This window comes from Heterodontus francisci, chromosome 8 (genome assembly GCF_036365525.1).
Source record: "Heterodontus francisci isolate sHetFra1 chromosome 8, sHetFra1.hap1, whole genome shotgun sequence".
In the NCBI taxonomy this organism is placed as follows: domain Eukaryota; kingdom Metazoa; phylum Chordata; class Chondrichthyes; order Heterodontiformes; family Heterodontidae; genus Heterodontus; species Heterodontus francisci.
In genome coordinates, this window is record NC_090378.1 from 57788712 (window position 1) to 57810136 (window position 21425).

Sequence of the window (21425 nt, forward strand, 5' to 3'; positions counted from 1 at the left end):
AAGTTAAAGCAGGTCAATCAAGGCAGTGGTTTGTAGGTTCTTGTGCCAATTCATCATTAGATGAAGGCAGGAGTACTGGCCACAGTCAACTTTATTAACTGGAGTTTTCTAAGTGCTTGGCTAAGCTGCTGTTTACATGTATTTATTAATTGTTTCTGTAAAGTGAACTTATTGAAGTTTTTTTGTTCTTCAATGTACTACTTTTAACAACAGTCCCAAGGGTGCAAGGAATAGTAAGCCTGGTTAATTAGCCAGCCATGGTACCTTATTTTTAAAATTGTCTTTGTAGCATTCATTGTGAGCCTTCAATAATTTTTAGGGCATTTCTCTAGAAATAAAAGACTTGCATTTATATAGAACCTTTCATGACCACAGGACGTCCCAAAGTGCTTTACAGCCAATGAAGTACTTTTGCAGTGTTTGTAGGAAATTTTCCCACAGCAAGTTCCACAAACAGCATTGTGATAATGACCAAATAATGTTTTTGGTATGCTGATTGTGGGATAAATATTGGCCAGGACACAAGGGATAACTCCCCTACTCTTCTTCGAAATAGTGCCGTGAGATCTTTTACATCCACCTCACAGGGCAGATGCGGTCTTGGTTTAATGCCTCGTCGGAAAGATTGCATCTCCGTCAGCTTTGATTTTTGCACTTAAGTTCCACGTGGGACGAGAACCCACAACTTTCTGACTCAGAGGTGAGAGTGGTACCACAGATGACTGAGCCACAGCTGACACTTAGAACAACAAATATAAAGTGATGGGTCGAGAGTCAAAGGGTATCAGGGGAAGGCAGGAAAATGGAGTTGAGTCCACAAACAAATCAGCCATGATCTTATGGAGCAGGCCTGAGGGGCTGAATAGCCTACTCCTGCTCCTAGTTCACATGTAGTAGAGGAATGACAGTACATGGGGGAAGGTACTAGGTTCCGGCGTGACCAGAATCTTTTCTTTTCTGCTATTTACCAAGAGGATGTTCTTTTGACAATTTATGGCTGCAGAATTTTATTATTATTTGATATCTGTTGATGCATTTCTGTATTTAATGTGACTGAAATTTTATACACTTGGGTTGTAATAATATAGCTGCAAGATGCTATTTTGTCTCGTTATTGAAGATAGCAATGAAAGTTTAAATACTCTTTTCCTCCTTTCCTTTGTATATTCATTACCAAGCTGAACTACAAGACTGCTAGATTCTTCAGACAATACCTTTCATAGTGTTTCCATTGTTACAGTAAAACACAGAACAGACTAAGTGTAATGCAAATGAGCAATTTACAGATTGCCATGCCATGTCAGTTTGTAATGATTTTCAATCAGTTCATGTCTTGTTTTTCAAAAAAATAGGGCAGATAGGTCCATCAATTTTAAATGATGACTAAATGGTATCAAACAATTTGACTACTCTCAGATGTAAAACCTCATGACAGCCAAATAGAGGTGGTCAGGGTCAGCAAAAATCCATATCTAATTACAGAACCACGATTATATGAGACCCGCAACACTAAGGTACATATTTCACTGTAATAAAAACAGCTTAGTAAATCATAAATCTTGTTGAACACTAAATATTTGCCTTTGTCTCAGGAGGCAGAAACCCTGTATATATCTGAACTGCATATGTTGCCAATTTTTCTGAACATATCAAAGTTCAAATTAGTTTATAAATTGAAATCTAAATATTGGATGAGGCTAGCAAATAAGAAGCAAATTTATATGGGTGAACGGAATACTGTGCATTGAATCATAATCTTAAGAACAATGACCTGGTGTCTGGAAATTTGGATGTGCTTTTACTGTAATTATTTTGTTGATCACACTAAAAACTATACTGTTCAAAATAGCCTCCGGTGAATGTCGGTAACAAGCAGTTCTGATTTAGTATTCAGTCAGCCAACAATGAGAGATTTACAATGCAAACATACCTAAGCTGATGCAGCAGTGAATATTTTCTGCTTCATTCAGCAACCAGTGAGAAGGAAACATGACGAGCTTTCAGCAAAAATATGTAATGAGTACATAAGGATTTGGGTCTGCACAGGCCTCACTGTCATTTTTCTTCAATTCTGATCAATTTACAAAAGCATCTATTTCCATTTTCTCTAGTAGGCATTGTGAGATGAATGAAGAGATGATTTCAGGCACAGTCTTAGCCTGAATAAATCCTTAACTCATCATCTTACCATTTTTGTTCAAATAGATATTAGTCAAGGTCAAATGTTCAGTAAATTAATTTCAAACCAAAAAAAAATTTCATTAAAATACTTCTACATGTTCTCAATTAAGATACTGTTGTGTTGTTTCTATGAATCACATTCCGTCTGACTGATTCTAAACCTTGACTGAACAAATGAAGCTTTGAAATGAATAAGAATTCTCTCAAAGGAAGATTATTTTCCTGTCAATAGACGCCCTCTGGTCCAACATTCTAAACATTCTAAATCAAATGGGACTATGTAAATCAGAGTCATATTAGGAACATAGAAACATTGGACTTAGGAGGAGTAGGCCTTTTGGCCCTTTGAGCCTGCTCCGTCATTCGATAAGATCATGGCTGATCTGGTTGTGGTCTCAACTCCACTTTCCTGTCTGCCCCTCATAACCCTCAACTTGCTTGTCTATCAAAAATCTATCTCACTCAGTCTTGAATATATTCAGTGACCCAGCCTCCACTGCTTTCTGGGGAAGAGAATTCCACAGGCTAACGAGCCTTAGAGAAAAAATATCTCTCCTAGTATCCACTCTATCAAGTTCTCTCAAGGTCTTACATGTTTCAATAAGATCACCTCTCATTCTTCTCCACTCCAACGGGTAGAAGGCCCAACCTTAATCCCCGGAAATACTCAAGTGAAGCTTCTCTGAACTGCTTCTAACGCAATTATATCCTTATTCAAATAAGGAGACCAAAACTGTACTCAGTACTCCAGATGGGGTCTCTCCAAGGCCCTGTACAGCTGCAGTAAAACTTCCCTACTTTTATACTTGATTCCCCGTGCAATAAATGCCAACATTCCATATGCTTTCCTAATCACTTGCTGAACCTGCATACTAACTTTTTGTGATTCATATACCAGGACAGCCAGATCCCTCTGTACCACTGAGTTCTGCAATCTCTCTCCATTTAAATAGTATATTTCCTGCTGAAGTGGATAAGTTCCCATTTTCCCACATTATACTCCATCTGTCAAATTTTTGCCCACTCACTTAACCCATCTATACATGTTGGTAAACTTTTCACCTTCTCTTGACAACTTACTTTCCTTGCTATCTTGGTGTCATCAGCAAATTTAGCTACCATACATTTGGTCTCTTCATCCGAGCCATTGATATAGATTGTAAATAGTTGAGGCTCCAGCACTGATTCCTGTGGCACTCCACCAGTTACAACTCAAAAAAGGCCCATTTATCGCTACACTTTGCTTCGTGGTAGCTAACCAAACCATTATCCATTCTAATATGATACTCCCTACACCATGTGCTATTATGTCACTAGGACGCCAATGACCTATTAACTAACATATGAGTGGGCATTCGCTGAGGTTTCCCTGCTCAGTGAAAGCTGCACTGAAGATCATAGAATCCAAAACAGGCAAATGTTAAACGTTCCTTTGTGCAGCCAGGAGTCTTGCAGGGTCTTAAAAGGAGAGGGAAGTGGAGAGATAGAGGGGTTTAGAGACAAAATCCCAGATATGGAATCTAGGAGAGGTGTGATACATGAGTCAAAAAGTCGAAGAATGGAGAGTTCAGGAATGGGGGAGGAGGTTGTAGACCTGGAAGTAATTGTAGAGATAGGAAAGGGCAAGGCCATGGAGGAATTTCAATGTAAGAATAATTCTTCTTTGGCCTCCTTGAGAGACAATGGGTAAGCGCCTGGAGGTGGTCAGTGGTGTGTGGAGCAGCGCCTGGAGTGGATATAAAGGCCAATTCTAGAGTGACAGGCTGTTCCACAGGTGCTGCAGAAAAATTTGATTGTCGGGGCTGTTACACAGTTGGCTCTCCCCTTGCGCTTTTGTCTTTTTTCCTGCCAATTGCTAAGTCTCTTTGACTCGCCACACTTTAGCCCCGCCTTTATGACTGCCCGCCAGCTCTGGCGAACGCTGGCTAACAATTTTAAATTGGAGGTTAAAATGTGAATATCCAAAAGTTGCTTTCCAAGTTGAGCTGCTCCGTCGTTAGCTGGAGGAAGATGTTGTGGTTGACCATGTCTTGGGCTTCAGAGAGACTGAGAAAATAATGCACCACAGAGACTGGTCATTTGTTACATTGACTGGAACCAATTCTGTGCTGCGGGAGAGGTGGAAAGCACCAGGGTTGTGGGGTTGCCTTGGTGAGTAAGGGAAGTCTTGGGGAAAAAGCAGAGGTAGCTGAACAAATTGCGCTCTCCTTTAGTGATAAAGAAATCCAAAAGCTTCTTGTACTTCTGGTTATACAAGCAGGCTTTTCTCAAGGAAATATAATGTGTCTTTCATAGACTTTTCCCTATGTCAGTAAAACCTCAACCCCAAGAGCAACAATCCATTCTGGGCTTCTCACCATATGATTAATCCTAACAAAGTAAAAAGGTTTTACTTCATGCACTCAATAAAAGTAGTTGGCAAATGACATTTGCATTACATACTGAAGAATATGGATACATACGATCCACATCAACAAAATTATTACTAATGCTTACTTCCAAAAGTTCATCTCCAATCCTTATTCTCCCATCTTTTCCTGCAGCACCATCAGGATTGATGCCAACTACAAAGATGCTCATACGAGACCTGTCCTTATTTCCAGCAAGACTGAGTCCCAGACCATTCTTATCCTTTTCAAGTTCAATAATGTGTAGATCTCCTGGCAAGTCTCCATATTTCTGTCTGATCTTTTCTGTAGCAAAAAAAAATAAGTCAAGTAAGATGCAGACATTATTCAGTTGCAACAAGGAGAATAAATGAATACAGGACTGATCAAAGCATTTATATACGCCCATCAGAGAGGGCAGACAGGGCCTCGGTTTAAGGCATCATCTGAAAAATGGTACCTCTGACAGTGTAGCACTGCCTCAGTACAACACTGGAGCTTCAGCTCTGATTTTTGTGCTCAAGTCCTGATAGGGATTTGAACCCACAATCTTCTAGCTTAGAGTGGGTTACCAACTGAGCCACACCTAACAGTAGCTTTATTTGCTAACACTCCTGTGAAGTGTCTTGGTATGCTTTTACTAAATTAAAGACATTATATAAATGCACGTTGTTGGTATTACAGATAATATAATGAAAATAGAATGTTCAATGTAAGCAAAAATATCATATATAATGCTACTATCTGGGGAACTTGGGCTTTGGAAGAACCCACTTCAAAGGCAGATTACTGTCCATTGAGAATTCACATTTTGTAGGAGATGTGATATTTATTGCAATGTCAACTAATGGGATGGATTTAAACATAATTTAATTTTACAAACAGACTTTAATAAAGGAGATAATTTTTACTGGAAAAGATAAGTGGTAATGCCACAATGTTACTGCATCCTTCTGTACTTCAACAACAACTTGCACTTATATAGTGCCTTTAATATAGAAAAGACCTGGCAAGACACTTCACAGAAGCGTAATCAGACAAAAATCAACAAGTCAACTTTAAAACCCAAAAGCGATGTGAAAGTCATTTTCTGGAACATCAATGTCCTATTTACCTTTTGAAAAGTATAGTAAAGGAGCAGAAACAACTCTCCATTTCATCTGACAAGTCCCAAAAACTTCTTTTGAGTTATCTAACCTAGAAGCAGGGCATAGAAATAACTGGAATTTACCAGCCCTCTGGAGATGGGCTGGGAGGTCAGGGGCCTCATAAAATGGCAGTGCAAGGCATTAGGATAGGAGCCCAACGTCTTCCCACTGCCTTGGGATATTACCAGCGGCGGTAAGCTCAGCAGCGCAGCTGCCCAACAGATGGCCAATTAGGCAAATTAAATGCCCAATTAAGGGACGCTTCCAGCCCCTGCAGTATTTCATCAGCCAGAAGGTGCAGCCGCCGCGTGGGGAGATTGCCGGGGCCTCCCAATAAGTTCCCGGAGGGTGGTGAGGGCCCTCCTTTGTGGCTGCTCCATGGCCCATGGAGCGTGCCCCCTGGTGGCAATGGCTGTCCCTGTGGCTACAGCACTGCTGCTGGAGCGTGCACCCCACCCCAACCACCAGGATCAGTCTGCCTAGCCCCAGTGCAATGCATAAAACAACTTATCTTGTCTTCAAGGGCGCCTCAACATGAAGGCACCCTCTCCTTGAGGCTGCATCCTCAGCAGTGGCCACCAGTAATGATGGCACTGCAGAGGCTGCTGAGCTACCGGCCCTCTGATTGGGCCAACTGCTCTGCAAGGTAGGCCGTCGTCCTCAATTGGATGGCAGTACTTGCAGCGGTCAATTAAGTAACTGGCTGCTGCTAGTAAAATGTAGCTCAGGGTGCCACCACCCACCTGCGTGGGCTCAAGTCCCATTTTCAATCCCAGCAGTGGGATTACTCACCTTTGGCTAAAATTCCAGCCAACATTTAAAAAAAAAATGCCAGCTTTAACTTGCTTACTTTTTAAGTCGCAATTTTGTATTCCTGGACACTTTTGAATGTGGAACACACTACCACATTGAGTCATTGAGGCAATCAGCATTTGAAAGGAAGTAGTTAAAAGTTGATGGTAATGGGACAAGTAAAATCAAAACCAGCAAAGAGAAAGGAAACAAAATGGGGGCATAGGTTGTGATCCGAAATTGCTGAACTCAATGTTGAGTCCAGAAGGCTGTAAAGTGCCTAATAGAAAGTTCAGGTGCTGTTCCGAGAGCTTATGTTGAGTTTCATTGGAGCAGTGTAGGAGGCCTAGGACAGAGAGGCTAGAGTGGGCATAGGGCAGAGAATTACCACCACAAACCCAACTTCTGTTTCTTTACTTGTTCCATTACCACCTCCTTTTGTCATTTAATCTCTCCTGCCTTCCACCCTGACACAGACCCTCCTTTTCATTCTTTCCCCACCCCACCTACCTCCTCTGCACTTGCTCAAAACCTGTCACATCTCTAACGTTTTCCATTTCTGGCAAAAGGTCATCAACTTGAAACATTAATTCTGTTTCTCTCTACACAGATGCTGCCTGACCTCTTGAGTTTGTCCAGCATTTTCTGTTTATATTTTAATTCGCATGTACCTTTGACAGAACATAGCAAAGCTCTGGTAACAAGTATACAAAATTGTTGGTAAGATCTTAATCTGAACATAGTAAGGACTCGTCCAACTGCCCTGATACATGCAAACTTGGTTAAAACACAATTTTATTGTGCCCATTTCAACCAACTGAACTTTATAGCCTGAATTTTGTGGTCAGTGTCAAAGCAATGGGGCTTGCTGCTGATCTCGAAGAAAGCTTCCCAAAAAGATCTAGTGATCTCTGTGGTGTGGATTTCACATGTTCTAATGTGAATCTTGCATCAAGTTAAGGGGATCTCCAGGCATCCAGCAACAGTGATGCCAAGCAGGGTAGGCAGCCAATTTCACTAATGAATTCTCTCAGACAGCAAACCAAGAAGCAAAATGCACTGATAATTCTTCACTTATCATAAATTCGGAGAGCAAAATAAAGATTGGTACATACAAATTAGAAGCTGAATATTAAACTAAACAAAAAATTAAGAAAGGTGGTATTTTTATGATAGAAAAATTTGACATTGCACAAATACAAGCTTTCCATGGCCAGAGAGGTTCTGCAGCAGTAATTGAGGTGAGGTGAAAGTGACTGCCCTGACATCAAGGCAGCATTTGACCGAGTATGGCATCAAGGAGCCCTAGCAAAACTGGAGTAAATGGGAATCGGGGAAAAACTGTCCGCAGGTTGGAGTCATACCTAGCGCAAAGGAAGATGGTTGTGGTTGTTGGAGGTCAATAATCTCAGCTCCAGGACATCACTGAAGGAGTTCCTCAGGGTAGTGTCCTAGGCCCAACCATCTTCAGCTGCTTCATCAAAGACCTTCCTTCAATCATAAGGTCAGAAGTGGGGATGTTCGCTGGTGATTGCACAATGTTCAGCACCATTCACGACTCCTCAGATAATGAAGCAGCCCATGTAGAAATGCAGCAAGACCTGGACAATATTCAGGCTGTGGCTGATAAGTGGCAAGTAACATTCGCGCCACACAAGTGCCAGGCAATGACCATTTCCAACAAGAGTGAATCTAACCATCTCCCCTTGACATTCAATGGCATTACCATCATTGAATCTCTCACTGTCAACATCCTGGAGGTTACCATTGACCAGAATCAGAACTGCAGTAGCCATATAAATATAAATGCTACAAGAGCAGGTCAGAGGCTAGGAATCCTGCAGCGAGTAACTCATCTCCTGACTCCCCAAAGCCTGTCCGCCATCTACAAGGTACAAGTCAGCAGTGCGATGGAATACTCCCCGCTTGCCTGGATGGGTGCAGCTCCAACAACACTCAAGAAGCTCGACATCATCCAGGACAAAGCAGCCTGCTTGACTGACACACCATCCACAAACATTCACTCGCTCCACCACCAATGCACAGCGGCAGCAATGTGTACCATCTACAAAATACACTGCACAACGCACCAAGGCTCCTTCAACAACACCTTCCAAACCCGTGGCCCCTCCCACCTAGAAGGACAAGGGCAGCAAATGCATGGGAACACCACCACCTGCAAGTTCCCCCACCAAACCACACACCAACCTGACTTGGAACTATATCCCCATTCCTTCACTGTCACTGCGTCAGAAATCTGGTACTCCCTCCCCAACAGCACTGTGGGTATACCACCACCAGTGGGATTGCAACGATTGAAGGAGGCGGTCACCACCATCTTCTCAAGGGCAATTAGGGATGGGCAACAAATGCTGGCCTTGTCAGTTACGCTCACATCCCATGAAAGAAATTTTTAAAAATTAAGATAACATTCAAAATGATTAATACTACTAAAATCATTAATCAATCTTTGGCATTATGGCATCATACACCAAGATTCCAGCTGAGGCCAGTATCTTAAGTTCTGTTAATAATTTCTGCCATCATGATCTTTAGCTGTCAACACAAAAAGTCCTTTGAAAGAAATAGGTGCAATGTTCAAAATATATTTAAATCATTGAATTACTAATGTAACTTTCATTAACTTGCCTTGGATTTAGGTTTTTTTTCACTGATCACAATAGATTTTAGGGATGGGAATAGAACATTTTCACAATTGCAGCACACTGTCAGGCATAGGACAGCCAACATAGAGAATAAAGATCTCACTACTCTGTCTCAGTAAGGCGCCTTAGCTCTAATCTCTGTAGGACACCCAAATACAAACATGTGAATTAGGAGCAGAAGTAGGCCATTCGGCTCCTCGAGCCTGCTCTGCCATTCGATAAGATCATGGCTGATCTGTTTGTGTTTCGAATTCCATACTCCATCTACCCCCGATAACCCTCGATTCCCTTGCCTAACAACAATCTATCTACCTCCGCCTTGAAAATATTCAATGTTCCTGCCTCCACCACCTTCTGAAACAGAGAGTTCCAATGTCGCACAACCCTCAGAGAGAAAAAATGTCTCCTCATCTCTGTCCTAAAAAGATGACCCCTAATTATAAAACAGTGCCCCCTAGTTCTGGAGTCACCCACAAAAGGAAACATCCTCTCCACATTCACCTTGTCTAGACCGTTCAGGATCTTATAAACTTCACTCAACTCTCCCCTCACTCTTCTAAATGCCAGTGAAAGCAAGCCCTGTCTGACCCGAAACGTCAACTCTGCTTCTCTTTTCACAGATGCTGCCAGACCTGCTGAGTGGTTCCAGCATTTCTTGTTTTTATCCCTGTCTGTCCAAGCTTTCCTCATAAGACAACCCGCTCATTCCAGGTATCAATCTGGTAAACCTCCTCTGAACCGCCTCCAATGCATTCACATCCTTCCTTAAATAAGGAGACCAAAACTGCACTCGAGATGTGATCTCACCAATACCATGTATAACTGAAGTATAACATCCTTACTTTTATATTCAATTCCTTTCGTAATAAAGCATAGCATTCCATTAGCCTTCTTTATTACCTGCTGTACCTGCATACTAACTTTTTGTGACTCCTGCACTAGAACACCTAGATCCCGCTACACTTCAGAATCCTGCAGTCTTTGTTCGTTTAAGTAATACTCTGCTTTTTTATTCTTCCTGCCAAAGTGAACAACTTCACATTTTCCCACATTATACTCCATCTGCCAGATTTTTGCCCACTCACTCAACCTATCTATATTGGTCTGCAACCTCCTTATGTTCTCTTTACAACATACTTTCCTACCTATCTTTGTGTCATCTGCAAATTTAGCTACCCTGCCATCGCTCCTCTCATCTATGTCATTGATATAAATTGTAAAAAGTTGAAGCCCCAGCAAAGACCCCTGTTGGGACTCCACTTGTCACATCCTGCCAATCAGAAAAGGACCCATTCATGCATACTCTCTGTTTTCTTGTTTTCTGCCAGCTAACTAATCTTCTATCCATGCTAATATGTTATCCCCTACACCATGAGCTCCTACTTTGCACAATAACCATTATTTTTTAAGTGCCCAGCTACAACCTCCTTCATGATCGATTCTAACACCTTCCCCACAGCAGACCTCAAGCTAACTGGCCAAGAGTTACCTGATTTCTGCCTTCCACCACCCCACCCCCCCACCCCACCTTCTTGAATACAGGGGTTAGTTATATTTTCTACTTTCCAGTCTGATGGAACCTTACCAGAATCTAGCAAATTTTGAAAAATTAACACCAACGCATCTACTACCTCATTAGCCACCTCTTTTAAGACCCTAGAATGAAGTCCATCAGGACCCGGGGACTTGTCAGCCTGCAGCTCCATCGGTTTGGACATTACCGCTTCCCTGGTGATTGTAGTTTCACCAAGTTCCTTTCGTCCTTGCACGTCCTAATTTATAGCTGTTTCTGGAATGTTTTTTGTATCCTCTATAAGTGAAGACAGGAGCAAAATATTTGTTCATTGCATCTGCCATTTCCTTATTATCTACTATTAGCTCCCCATTCTCACTTGCTGGAGGACCAACACTTACTTTATTTACTCTTTTCCTTTTTAAATACCTGTAGAAACTCTTGCTATTCAGTTTTACATTTCTAGCTAACTTCCTGTCACCCACTAATTTCTTTCTCCTGATTAATCTTTTAGTCATTCTCTGCCATTCTTTATATTCTGACCTTCTGACCAATCATCTGAACTGCCACTCATCTTTGTACAATTATATGCCTTTTCCTTAAGTTTGATGTTTTCCTTAACGTAAGCACTGATGGTGGGTCCCCCGCCCCCCCAACCTTCTTTATGGTAGGAATATACTTATTCTGAGTATTCTGAAATATCCCTTTAAATGTTTCTCTATTGATCTATCTCCAAGCCTAGTAACCCAGTTCACTTCAGCTAGCTCAGCTTTCATGCCCACAAAGTTGCCCTAATTCAAGTTTAGAATACTAGTCGTAGACCCACTCTTCTCACTTTCAAACTGGATGTAAAATGTGATTATATTGTGGTCACAGTTACCCAGAGGTGCCTTTACTCTGAGGTCATTAATTAATCCTGTCACAATACACAATACCAAGTCTAATATAACCTGCTCTCTGGCTGGTTCCAGAACGTGCTGCTCTAAGAAACTATCTTGAAAGCATTCTATGAATTCCTCATCCAGGCTAATATTGCCAATCTGATTTTGCCAGTTTATATGCAGATTAAAATCACTTATGATTATTGCTGTCCCTTTATCACAAGCACCCAATTTTTCTTATATACTTCATCCTACATTGTGATTACTGTTTGTGGGGGGGGGGGGGGGGGGGGGCTGTAGACCACTCCCACTCGTGACTTCTTTCCCCTACTATTCCTTATCTCCACCAACCAATTCTACATCCTGATCTCCCAAACTGTGAAGGAATATAGGTATAATAGGCTTGATAAAGTAGAATTTGGAAATAGTGTATTATGCCTTTAGAGTTAAAGATTGAATAACTGGGTGGTTTTCAGAGCTCACTGAAGTTCCCCTTTAAGATGAAAGAGTTAAACATTTCAAGGTCTCGATTAGAATAGAATCTTTGTCACCAGAGGTCTCTGTTAGAATAGAACTGCTGTTACCAGGGACTTGGAGATAAACACACACATTGAAATATCCTGTGAGACCTCAGTAAGAGGCAGCAATAAAACTTAATTGGTTTATTGGGTTGTTGTTCAGACAGGTTGCCTCCGGAGGTTGCTGTGGGTACCACGGAAAGGGTAATTAACAATAAATGGAATGTACTTAGAGGAACAAGAGAGTTAAAATAAACACAATTATGAACATTTTGACCATTTAAAAGGTCACAAACTTTAAATTCCAGTAAAACATTAAATTAAAGATATAGATTTCAAAAGGGAACACAGGAAGGTCATATCTAATGCAAAAGTCATATGACACCTTAGATATAGTATAAATACAAGGTTTTGAAGCAAACACTTAGGAGTGTTGAATCCTCAAACAACACTTCTCATCCCATGCCTTATTTGGGGATTTAAGGTACAAGTTTACTTTAAATTTTGATGGATATTCTGGACATTCTAAGATAATTTTGCTGTGACATTAGCAAGGTTAAACCTTTGGATTCTATGCTAGAAATAAGAAGATGTGTTACATCTCAGTAATATTTGATATTGTGATATACTTATCCACTTAAGAGGTTTATTGCATGTTAAATTCTTTAATAAATATATAAAAGTTAATAAATCGTCTCATGTAGTAATTCTGTATACAACTACAAGAATCCCCTCTCTGTGTCTTTTTAAGTGGAGAGATACGTATTGGAGAGTTTCCCAGACCCTTATAATATCTGGGATATTTATGGTTTAGCCATAAAAATATTGAAAGTTGGCTTTCCGAAAGATGGTAAAATTCTCTGTTGCTTTTCTTTCTTTGAGGCTAGTGCAATTCTTTGGACCCAAGAAAGTGTCTGAGAATTTGTGTGGTTTGAATTTGATTAAAGGAGATACATGGGGATGTGCTCCTGATTTGGTTTAGTCCCTACAAGGGGTTAAAGTCATAAATCACCCAATGGCTATCAGGTCATATTTATTTACTTCAATGTGTGCTATCAGTTCATCTACTTTGTTCTGAATGCTATGTGCATTCAGATACAGAGTCTTTAGTTATGACTTTTTGTTATCTTTGTAACATATATTCTCAACTGTTGGTGTGTTCTTAGGTTTTTTTTCTCTCTGTCCCTTCCTGCCATTCTCTGACCTTCATTTCCCATATTACTATTCGGCGCTCCTGCCTTTACTATACCCGCCTTGTTTAGTTTAAAGCCCTCTCTACTTCTCTAGTTATACGGTTTGCTAGAACAGTGGTCCCAGCATGGCTCAGGTGCAGACCATCCCAACAGTACAGCCCCCACTTCCCCAATACTGCTGCCAATGCCCAACGAACTGAAACCCACTCCCCCACACCAGTCTTTGAGCCATGTATATTTTTTACTCATCTTCTGCACAAATTTTGAAGTTTCCCAGAACAGCCAGCAATGTGATCTTTGCGAGTTAAGCTGATACTTGTATTGTATCGGCTATGGGACTACACCAGAGACTGAGTTGAGATTGCCCTAACATGTTCCACATAGAACTGTAGCCACCAGCAAAGTTAGGACACAGTATTATCTGTCTTCACTACATTAAAAAAGGGTCTCGGGGAAAAGCCAGTGTGGTAATCTGCTAGGTATCCACATTTTTTTCCCAAAACATTCTGTGGATTAAAAATGAAAGCTCCTGGTAACAGAAAGAACTGTTGCTGGAACATATGATCAAAAATGTATGTACTATAATTGGCTAAGAATGTTATCGATTTATCAATAAGCAAAGCAGGCTCAATAAAATATTTATACATGATTTATATTTTAAATTTAAATATATCCCCAAAATTAAAGCTGATCAATACTTATACAGAATTAAGCTAATTCACTTTACCTTGAATGAAAGCTGAGGCAATAAATTTATATAAAATTAGAAGACGAGTAGTGTTGCAATCATGAAAATAATTAGGTCACCCAAGGCAGAGTGTTACAATATGATAGTTATTCTAAGTTGCAATACAATTTTCCAATACAAAATTTGCTTCAAATTGCTCCTTCACGAAAAACTTTTCTTAAATGGGCAGTCTATAGTTCATTAATAGACTAGCTACACTACACATTTTTAGCTTTCCATCAACATAACACGTAAATTCTAACTCTGGTGCAATTTATCCAAATCAGTTATAGGTATTTGGTGACACTACCTCACACTGTTTTTGTTTTTAATATAACTGGAAATGTTGCAAAGCAAACTATAAAAAGTACCAAGCTTTATTTAAATTGCTCTTTTTTTGCAGAAAGCCAACTGTTCCATTAGCAGTTTAACATGAAAGTCCAACCTGCATTTGGATGGCAATGAACAGAGCTCTGCACATGTGTTTGTACATATGTAAAGAGCTTAGTTTTCTCTAGCCAAAGAGCAATGCACAGCTAACAATATAACCTGTGTCTTCTGGCTCCACAAAATTAAGCAGATACTGATTTCGAATTAGTATTATATTAAAATGCTTTCAGAAACTGCAAATTTATTTTCTATATTTCTTTTCACTACAGCCATTCTATTAAACCAGAACATTGGCTTAGCTCTGAGTAATTGACAGAAGGTTCTGGATGACAGATTCCCAATCTTCTGGCAACCATAGTATCTGTCTGCTTTCATCCCACACTGTGGCCTGCTGCCTTTACAGTGGTGCTAGCCTGTTGAAATAAATTAAAGTGTCACGTTGACTGGATTCAGGTCTGTCTCAAAATAGTAACTTCAGAAAGCAGATAATGATTTCAGCAGCAACACAACCTCAATGAAGCACGTAGCTGCTTGACAGTGAACCTGCAATTATAAGCCAATGATGTCTTCCACTTTTATTATTTTATGAGCGTCATTACATCTGTAAAAGGAGGTCGATGGAAAGTACAGTTAATAATGGTTTTTATCTAGGTTATCCAAGGTGGAGCTCTCACTGCTATTACTTCTATATCTATGAATCAATATGCAATGCTTTCCTCTCAATCATCAGCAGCAAAAGATTATGTAAAGCTTGCGGCACAACTGTCACAGCATGCTTTTGGAATAGAGAAGACCATGGGTTGCTAAGCGACAAAGTAATCCCTCAGGATGAAAAAAATTGATTAAAGTCATGGTTGAACTGCTGTCTCTTTGACAATAATAACAGTAACGAATGTTGAATGAGGTGGATCAACAGCATTTTAAATCAAGTGATGTAGAAAACCTTAAAAGTGCTGAACTATGCTCATAGCATCGACCACACCAACAATGAAATTATAACTATGGCCAGACACTTTTTTTTTGTTTTTGTGCAGATTTCTCTCTTTTATCCAAATTTATTTAATGGAAGATAGTACAAACAAGCCATTGAACTGAAATGTGAAAAGTAACAGCTGAAAAAGTTTTCTCTGCACTTAAAGAATTGTAACTAGAAATTTATTTTAAAATGCAATGTGTTGATGATAGGATCTGCATTTTTCACCTGAACAATGGATCATTTCCTGCATATAAAGGCAGCCTCAACTACACACGTTAAAAAAATGGTAACTTAATTGAAATATCCTTTGTTGCCAAAGTAAAGTTGCAAGCAATTACTTTATTGGAAAAAATTTCAATTCGGCACAGTGGCGCAGTGGTTAGCACTGCAGCCTCACAGCTCCAGCGACCCGGGTTCAATCCTGGGTACTGCCTGTGTGGAGTTTGCAAGTTCTCCCTATGTCTGTGTGGTTTCCTCCGGGTGCTCTGGTTTCCTCCCACAGTGAAAAGACTTGCAGGTTGATAGGTTAATTGGCCAGTATAAATTTCCCCTAGGATAGGTAGGTGGTAGGGACAGGTGAGGATGTGGTAGGAATATGGGATTAGTGTAGGATTAGTATAAATGGGTGGTTAAAAGTCGGCACAGACTCGGTGGGTCGAAGGGCCCGTTTCAGTGCTGTATCTCTAAATCTAAAATCTAATCAAGTCCAATTTTGGTTGCAGACAGAACAGATGGTCACTTCTACAAAATCAATGGCTTCCAATTTCAAAACATTAAGCTGGTAATTTTGGCAACAGTGGGAAAGAGGGAGAAAAATGGGTTTTAAGCTACTATGAAAACAAATAGGTAATATCAGTACATTCTTAATTTTGCCTGTATTACAGAATGGACACTAAATATGTCTGGAATTAGAACTTCAGGTCCTAATAGTATTGGTGTGAAATTGGTGTTGGACAGTAGCACAAAATGTATAATGAATCACAGCTTTCCCGATTTTCTTTCCCACTGAAAACAATAGAACTGAAAATCGGGAAAGGTATAAAATGGGCTGTTTGTTATCTTCATCAGCCATTTTGTGCTTGTGCTACTGGCGAAAATACTTCCACCCTTACCATGTATGCAGAAGTACTATAATATGGGGATAGGTTTTTCCAACATCTTACCTATCCAGTACTTCATTCAAGAATATTTGATGCAATCACAAAACCCCCCAAAAATTTTACTTTCCTCAGCTTGATAAGCATAAAATTCATACAGCTAAAACGTAACCTCAAATCGATCCTGTCAGTAACAGTAGTTTATATATATGTATGTTGCATGTTCTGCCACAATCTTTGTTCACAGTAGGTTTATCACAAATGTCAGATACCAGTGTCAGAATTGCTATCCATGCTGTAACACTAAAGTATTCAACATATATATCTAACAGCTGCCTTCCAAATCTTAAGGACAAACAAAACTACAACTACCAGCTTTTCCACTGTAAAACCTGATTTTGTATTAATTCTATGCCTTCACCATTGGAAATGCTGCTTCAAATGACAATCTATGTTGTCATGCCCAGTAAAGACATATCGTATCCCTACTTTTAAGATGCGAATTTTATTCAAGGTGGACTCTTTAAAATTGACTTTACCTTTTAAAAAAAGACGGATAATGCTTCAAGATTGCTGCGGAAGGTCAGACAAATCCGGCCTGCATATTCGAACATTGCTTCACTGTCTGTTAAGGCAAAGGATACAGTCCAGGCTAAGAGGTGTCAATTACACCCATTCTGAAACCATCCAGAGGCATTCCTGAATTGAATGGGTTCTTCTAAAACAAAGAAGGTGTGAAGTAGCCACATCATAACTGGATTATCCTCATCCAGACATTGATGGATGGCCATGGATTCCACATCCTAGTCCATTATGTAGTCACACAGGGGGAGAGGGCCATGCATCTCCTAACAGAAGCTAATGTGAGAGATTTTTACCTTAAAAGGTAGCTCTTTGGAGAGAATGAGAGAGAGATCACAGCAACATAACAGAAAAGAGGCTGTGGAAAGATCCAGCCAAAACAAAGAAGAAGCCCTGCTGCAAATTCTACACTTCAACTTGGTGCAGCAGAGAACTGAAAGTGACTGCCACCTCCTGAAATCTTAGCCACCAGCAATCTACAACACCTGAACAAGTGAAGACTACAAATAACCCAGGTCTACATCTTTGAAAAAGACTGTTCTACTTTCTTCTGTTTTAAACCTACAAGAAAACCTGTCACTGTCAGTTTATTTGGCAAGTGAAACACACAGGGGCTAACTCATCATTTTAAACTAAACACGACTACGATGAACAGTGGGAACTACCCAACCCCTTACCACCTGGTCGTAACAATGTAGTATTGAAAAATAAATTTGTTGAGGGCTAAAAGTACAAATGCAAGGGTTAATGGATCAATTTTTAAAATTCAACTTTACTGTAAGCTTCAAAAAAAATTGCACTCCCTTACAAGAATCCATTGTATTTTAGGCAACTACACAAGTCATACACTACTAGTAGGGGTTGGGGATTGTGGGGAAATTAAGGCCCATAGGGCTCCCTTACTGATCTTACCCAATCATATGCTTTCCCCAATCCCTATACTTTGAACTTCCCATATATCTAACCTTCCTATGACTCACTCTGATCATTACCCCTAGCCTCTTTGAATTACCTGCTCACCTCCGATATTCTCTCTTTCCCCTTGCTCCAATGTCATTCAAATTACTCTTAACCAATCATCTACTTGTGCCACTCCAACACGTTTTCCCCAAGGATGAGAGGCCAGAGAGTCCCTTAGCATCAATTTGTTTAGTTGCTGCCCTTCCATTGTCCTCAGAGACTTTCATTGCTTTCAAAATTCAACTTATTTGTACTTTTTTATTTAAAAAAAAAATCAATTTAGAACTGAAGAAAGACACTGTTGTCCCCTCTCCGGTGCTAGTGACTTGGGTAACAGACATCACATGCAGAAGATAGCACCTCTGATAATGCAGCACTTCTGCAGTATTGCACTGAAGTGACAATGTAAACAATGTGCTCAACAAAAGGTAAGGAAACCAATAATATGGCTCCTTGGATGACAAGGAAGATAGAGATTATGATGACAAAAAAAAGAGGGTATATGATGCATGTCAGGTGAATTCTTCAAGTGAGAACCTGGTCATATACTATAAGTTGAGAGGGGAGATGAAAAGGAAAATAAGACTGGCAAAGAGTGAATATGAGAACAGAATGGCAGTCAACATAAAAGTGAACCGAAAAATTTTCTACCAGCATGTAAATAGTAAGCAGGTAGTACAAGGTGGAGTGGGGCCTATTAGGGTCAAATAGGGTATTATATGTTTAGAGGTGTCGGGCAAGGCTAATATACTTAATCAGTACTTTGTATTGGTGTTCACTAAGGAAGTGGACTCTGACAAAATATTGGTAGAAGCGGAGTAGAGGCCATGGATCGGGTAAAAATTGAGAGGGGGAGGTACTAAAAAGGTTGGCAACACTTAGGGTAGATAAGTCACCTGGTCCAGATGGTTTGCATCCCAGGTTGCAAAAGAGAAGTGGGGATGGAGATAGCAGAAGGGCTTGCCATAATCTTCCAATCTTCCCTGGATACGGGGGAGGCGCCAGAGGATTGGAGTGTGGCAAATGTGACACCCTTATTCAAGAAAGGGTGTAAGGACAGTCCTAGTAACTATAGGCCAGTTAGTTTAACAGTTTAACATCAGTGGTGGGTTAGGTTTTAGAAATGATAATCAAGGGGAAAAAAATCAGCAGACACTTGGAGAGGTTTGAGTTAATTAACAATAGCCAGCATGGATTTGTAAAAGGCAGATCATGCTTGACTAATCGAATTACATATTTTGATGAAGTAACAGAGAAGGTTAGTGAAGGGAATGCAGTGAATATTGTTTATATGGATTTTAAGAAAGTGTTTGATAAGGTACCAAAGGCTGGTTAACAAAATTGAGGTGCATGGAATAGGAGGGTCAGTGTGCAACTGGATAAAAAATTGACTTCAGGACAGAAAACAGCGAGTCATAGTAAAGGTTGCTTTTCAGACTGGAGCATGGTAGACAGTGGTGTTCCCCAAAGGTCAGTGCTGGAGCCACTGCTTTTTTTGCTATTTATAAATGACTTGGACCTTGGAATACAGAGTAGAATCTCAAAATTTGCCGCAACACCAATCTTGGAGGTGCGGCAAACAGTGAGGATGATACGAAGCACCTGAAACTGGACATAAGTAGGCTAGCAGAACAGCAGAGAGGTGGCAGATGAAATTTAATATTGACAAATGTGAGGTGATGCATTTTGGCAGAAGGAAAAGGGAGAGGCCATATATATTTTATGACACAGCTCTAAAACGTGTGCAGGAACAAAGGGACATGGGGGTGCATGTGCACTGAGCTTTGAAGGTGGCAGGACATATTGAGAGATTGGTAAGCAAAGCATGTGGAATCCTGGGCTTCATAAATAGAGATATTAAGTAGAAAAGTAGGGAAGTTATGCTGAATCTTTATGAAGCTCTGGTTAGGCCCCAACTGGAGTATGGCATCCAGTTCTGGTCACCACACTTTAGATAGGATGCGACAGTCCTTCAGAGGGTGCAGAGGAGATTTACCAGAATGATTCCAAGGATGGGGGATTTTAGTTACAAGGTTAGGTTGGAAAAATTTGGGTAGTTCTCCTTCGAACAAAGGAGACTGAGGGGAGATTTAACAGAAGTGTACAAGATTATGACAGGCTTAGATAAGTTAGACAAGGAAACATTGTTTCGATTAACTAATGATACAAGGATTAGGGGACACAGATTGAAGGTTTTGGGCAACAGGTGCAGTGCGAATATGAGGAAGAACTTTTTTTACACACAGGTGGTAATGACCTGGAAATCGCTGCCCACAAGGGTGGTGGAAGCGGAGACTATCAATGACTTTAAAAGGAAATTGGATGGCCACTTGAAGGAAACACTTGCAGGGCTACAGGGATTGAGTGGGGAGTGGGACTGACTGAATAGCTCTGTGGAGAGCCGGCATGGACTCGAAGGGCCGTAAATGACTCTGATTCTAGAACTCTAGAGTCAAACTTGAGCCCACTATCTTCTGACTCTGAGGTGAGAAGCTGACTGGGCTCACTTTAGTGGGAAATCTAAGATGGTAACTGAAAGCACTTCCAAAAATTACTGAAAATAAATGAATTCATCCCCTTATTTCTTTTATTGACAGATTCTGCTTAATCCCCATTCTCGATTCATTGCTTCCATATGTCGTTCAGTGCACACTAGTAGGTTTTCCTACCAGCTCAATTAGGATTTGTCATTGTTATATGAATATGAAATTTGAGCCTATTGATTGCAGTTGTTGGCATATTTTCATGTGTGGTGCTGAAGCAACACTGACATTGCAAACAAAATGCATGTTAGAGACAAGATATTGTGGGAGGCACTCAGTTAGATGATGAGTGACAGAGCGGAACTACCATTCACCCACATGGTTGGTAGTAGTTTTTTTCCCCAACGCTTTTTAAGGGTGTAAAAATTGGAATTCCCTGTGTGGCTTGGGAACTCTCCCTGACAGGGGGTCCTGTGTAGAACATTGGATCACACACACAGAATATAAACATACACTAGTGTTGCTCACAGTGGGTCATATGGCATAATGCTTTATGAAGACTGGAGTGTTATATATACCATGCCAGGATGGAACTGTGTTCCTTTAAGGACTCAAAGCCTAATTGTTCTCACTAAAAAAAGGTTCATATTATTCAGACTTCACTGTTGTTTTGTCAGGGAAGCCTGCAGATTGGAATGTACTTGTCAGTTTCAGATTGAAGGCTAAAGGTGGCCAGGAGTTTGCCACTTTACAGCTGAAACTTAATATGACCTCTGTACATGTTGATATATTGTTTTTAATATATTTTAAAAATATATCAGAATGTCTTGTAACTTACAAACTGTGCATTAGATAAAAATCCTGATTGGTTTCAGGGAGACTTCGGTGTTAAATGAAAAATATTCCTGTCCTTACAGAACAGTCGGCCTTC

The 21425-nt window shown here is 40.3% G+C and overlaps 1 protein-coding gene across 8 annotated transcripts in view; it reads right to left on the minus strand.

Annotated features, from left to right (window-relative positions):
- The window catches only part of patj (PATJ crumbs cell polarity complex component), a 472630-nt gene that overhangs the window by 164863 nt on the left and 286342 nt on the right, over nt 1–21425 (minus strand). For all 8 annotated transcript variants that reach the window (XM_068037182.1, XM_068037186.1, XM_068037183.1 and 5 more), the window contains one exon: nt 4678–4874. In XM_068037182.1, coding sequence (XP_067893283.1) covers nt 4678–4874 — 197 coding nt within the window. The remainder of the gene's footprint in view (nt 1–4677; nt 4875–21425) is intronic.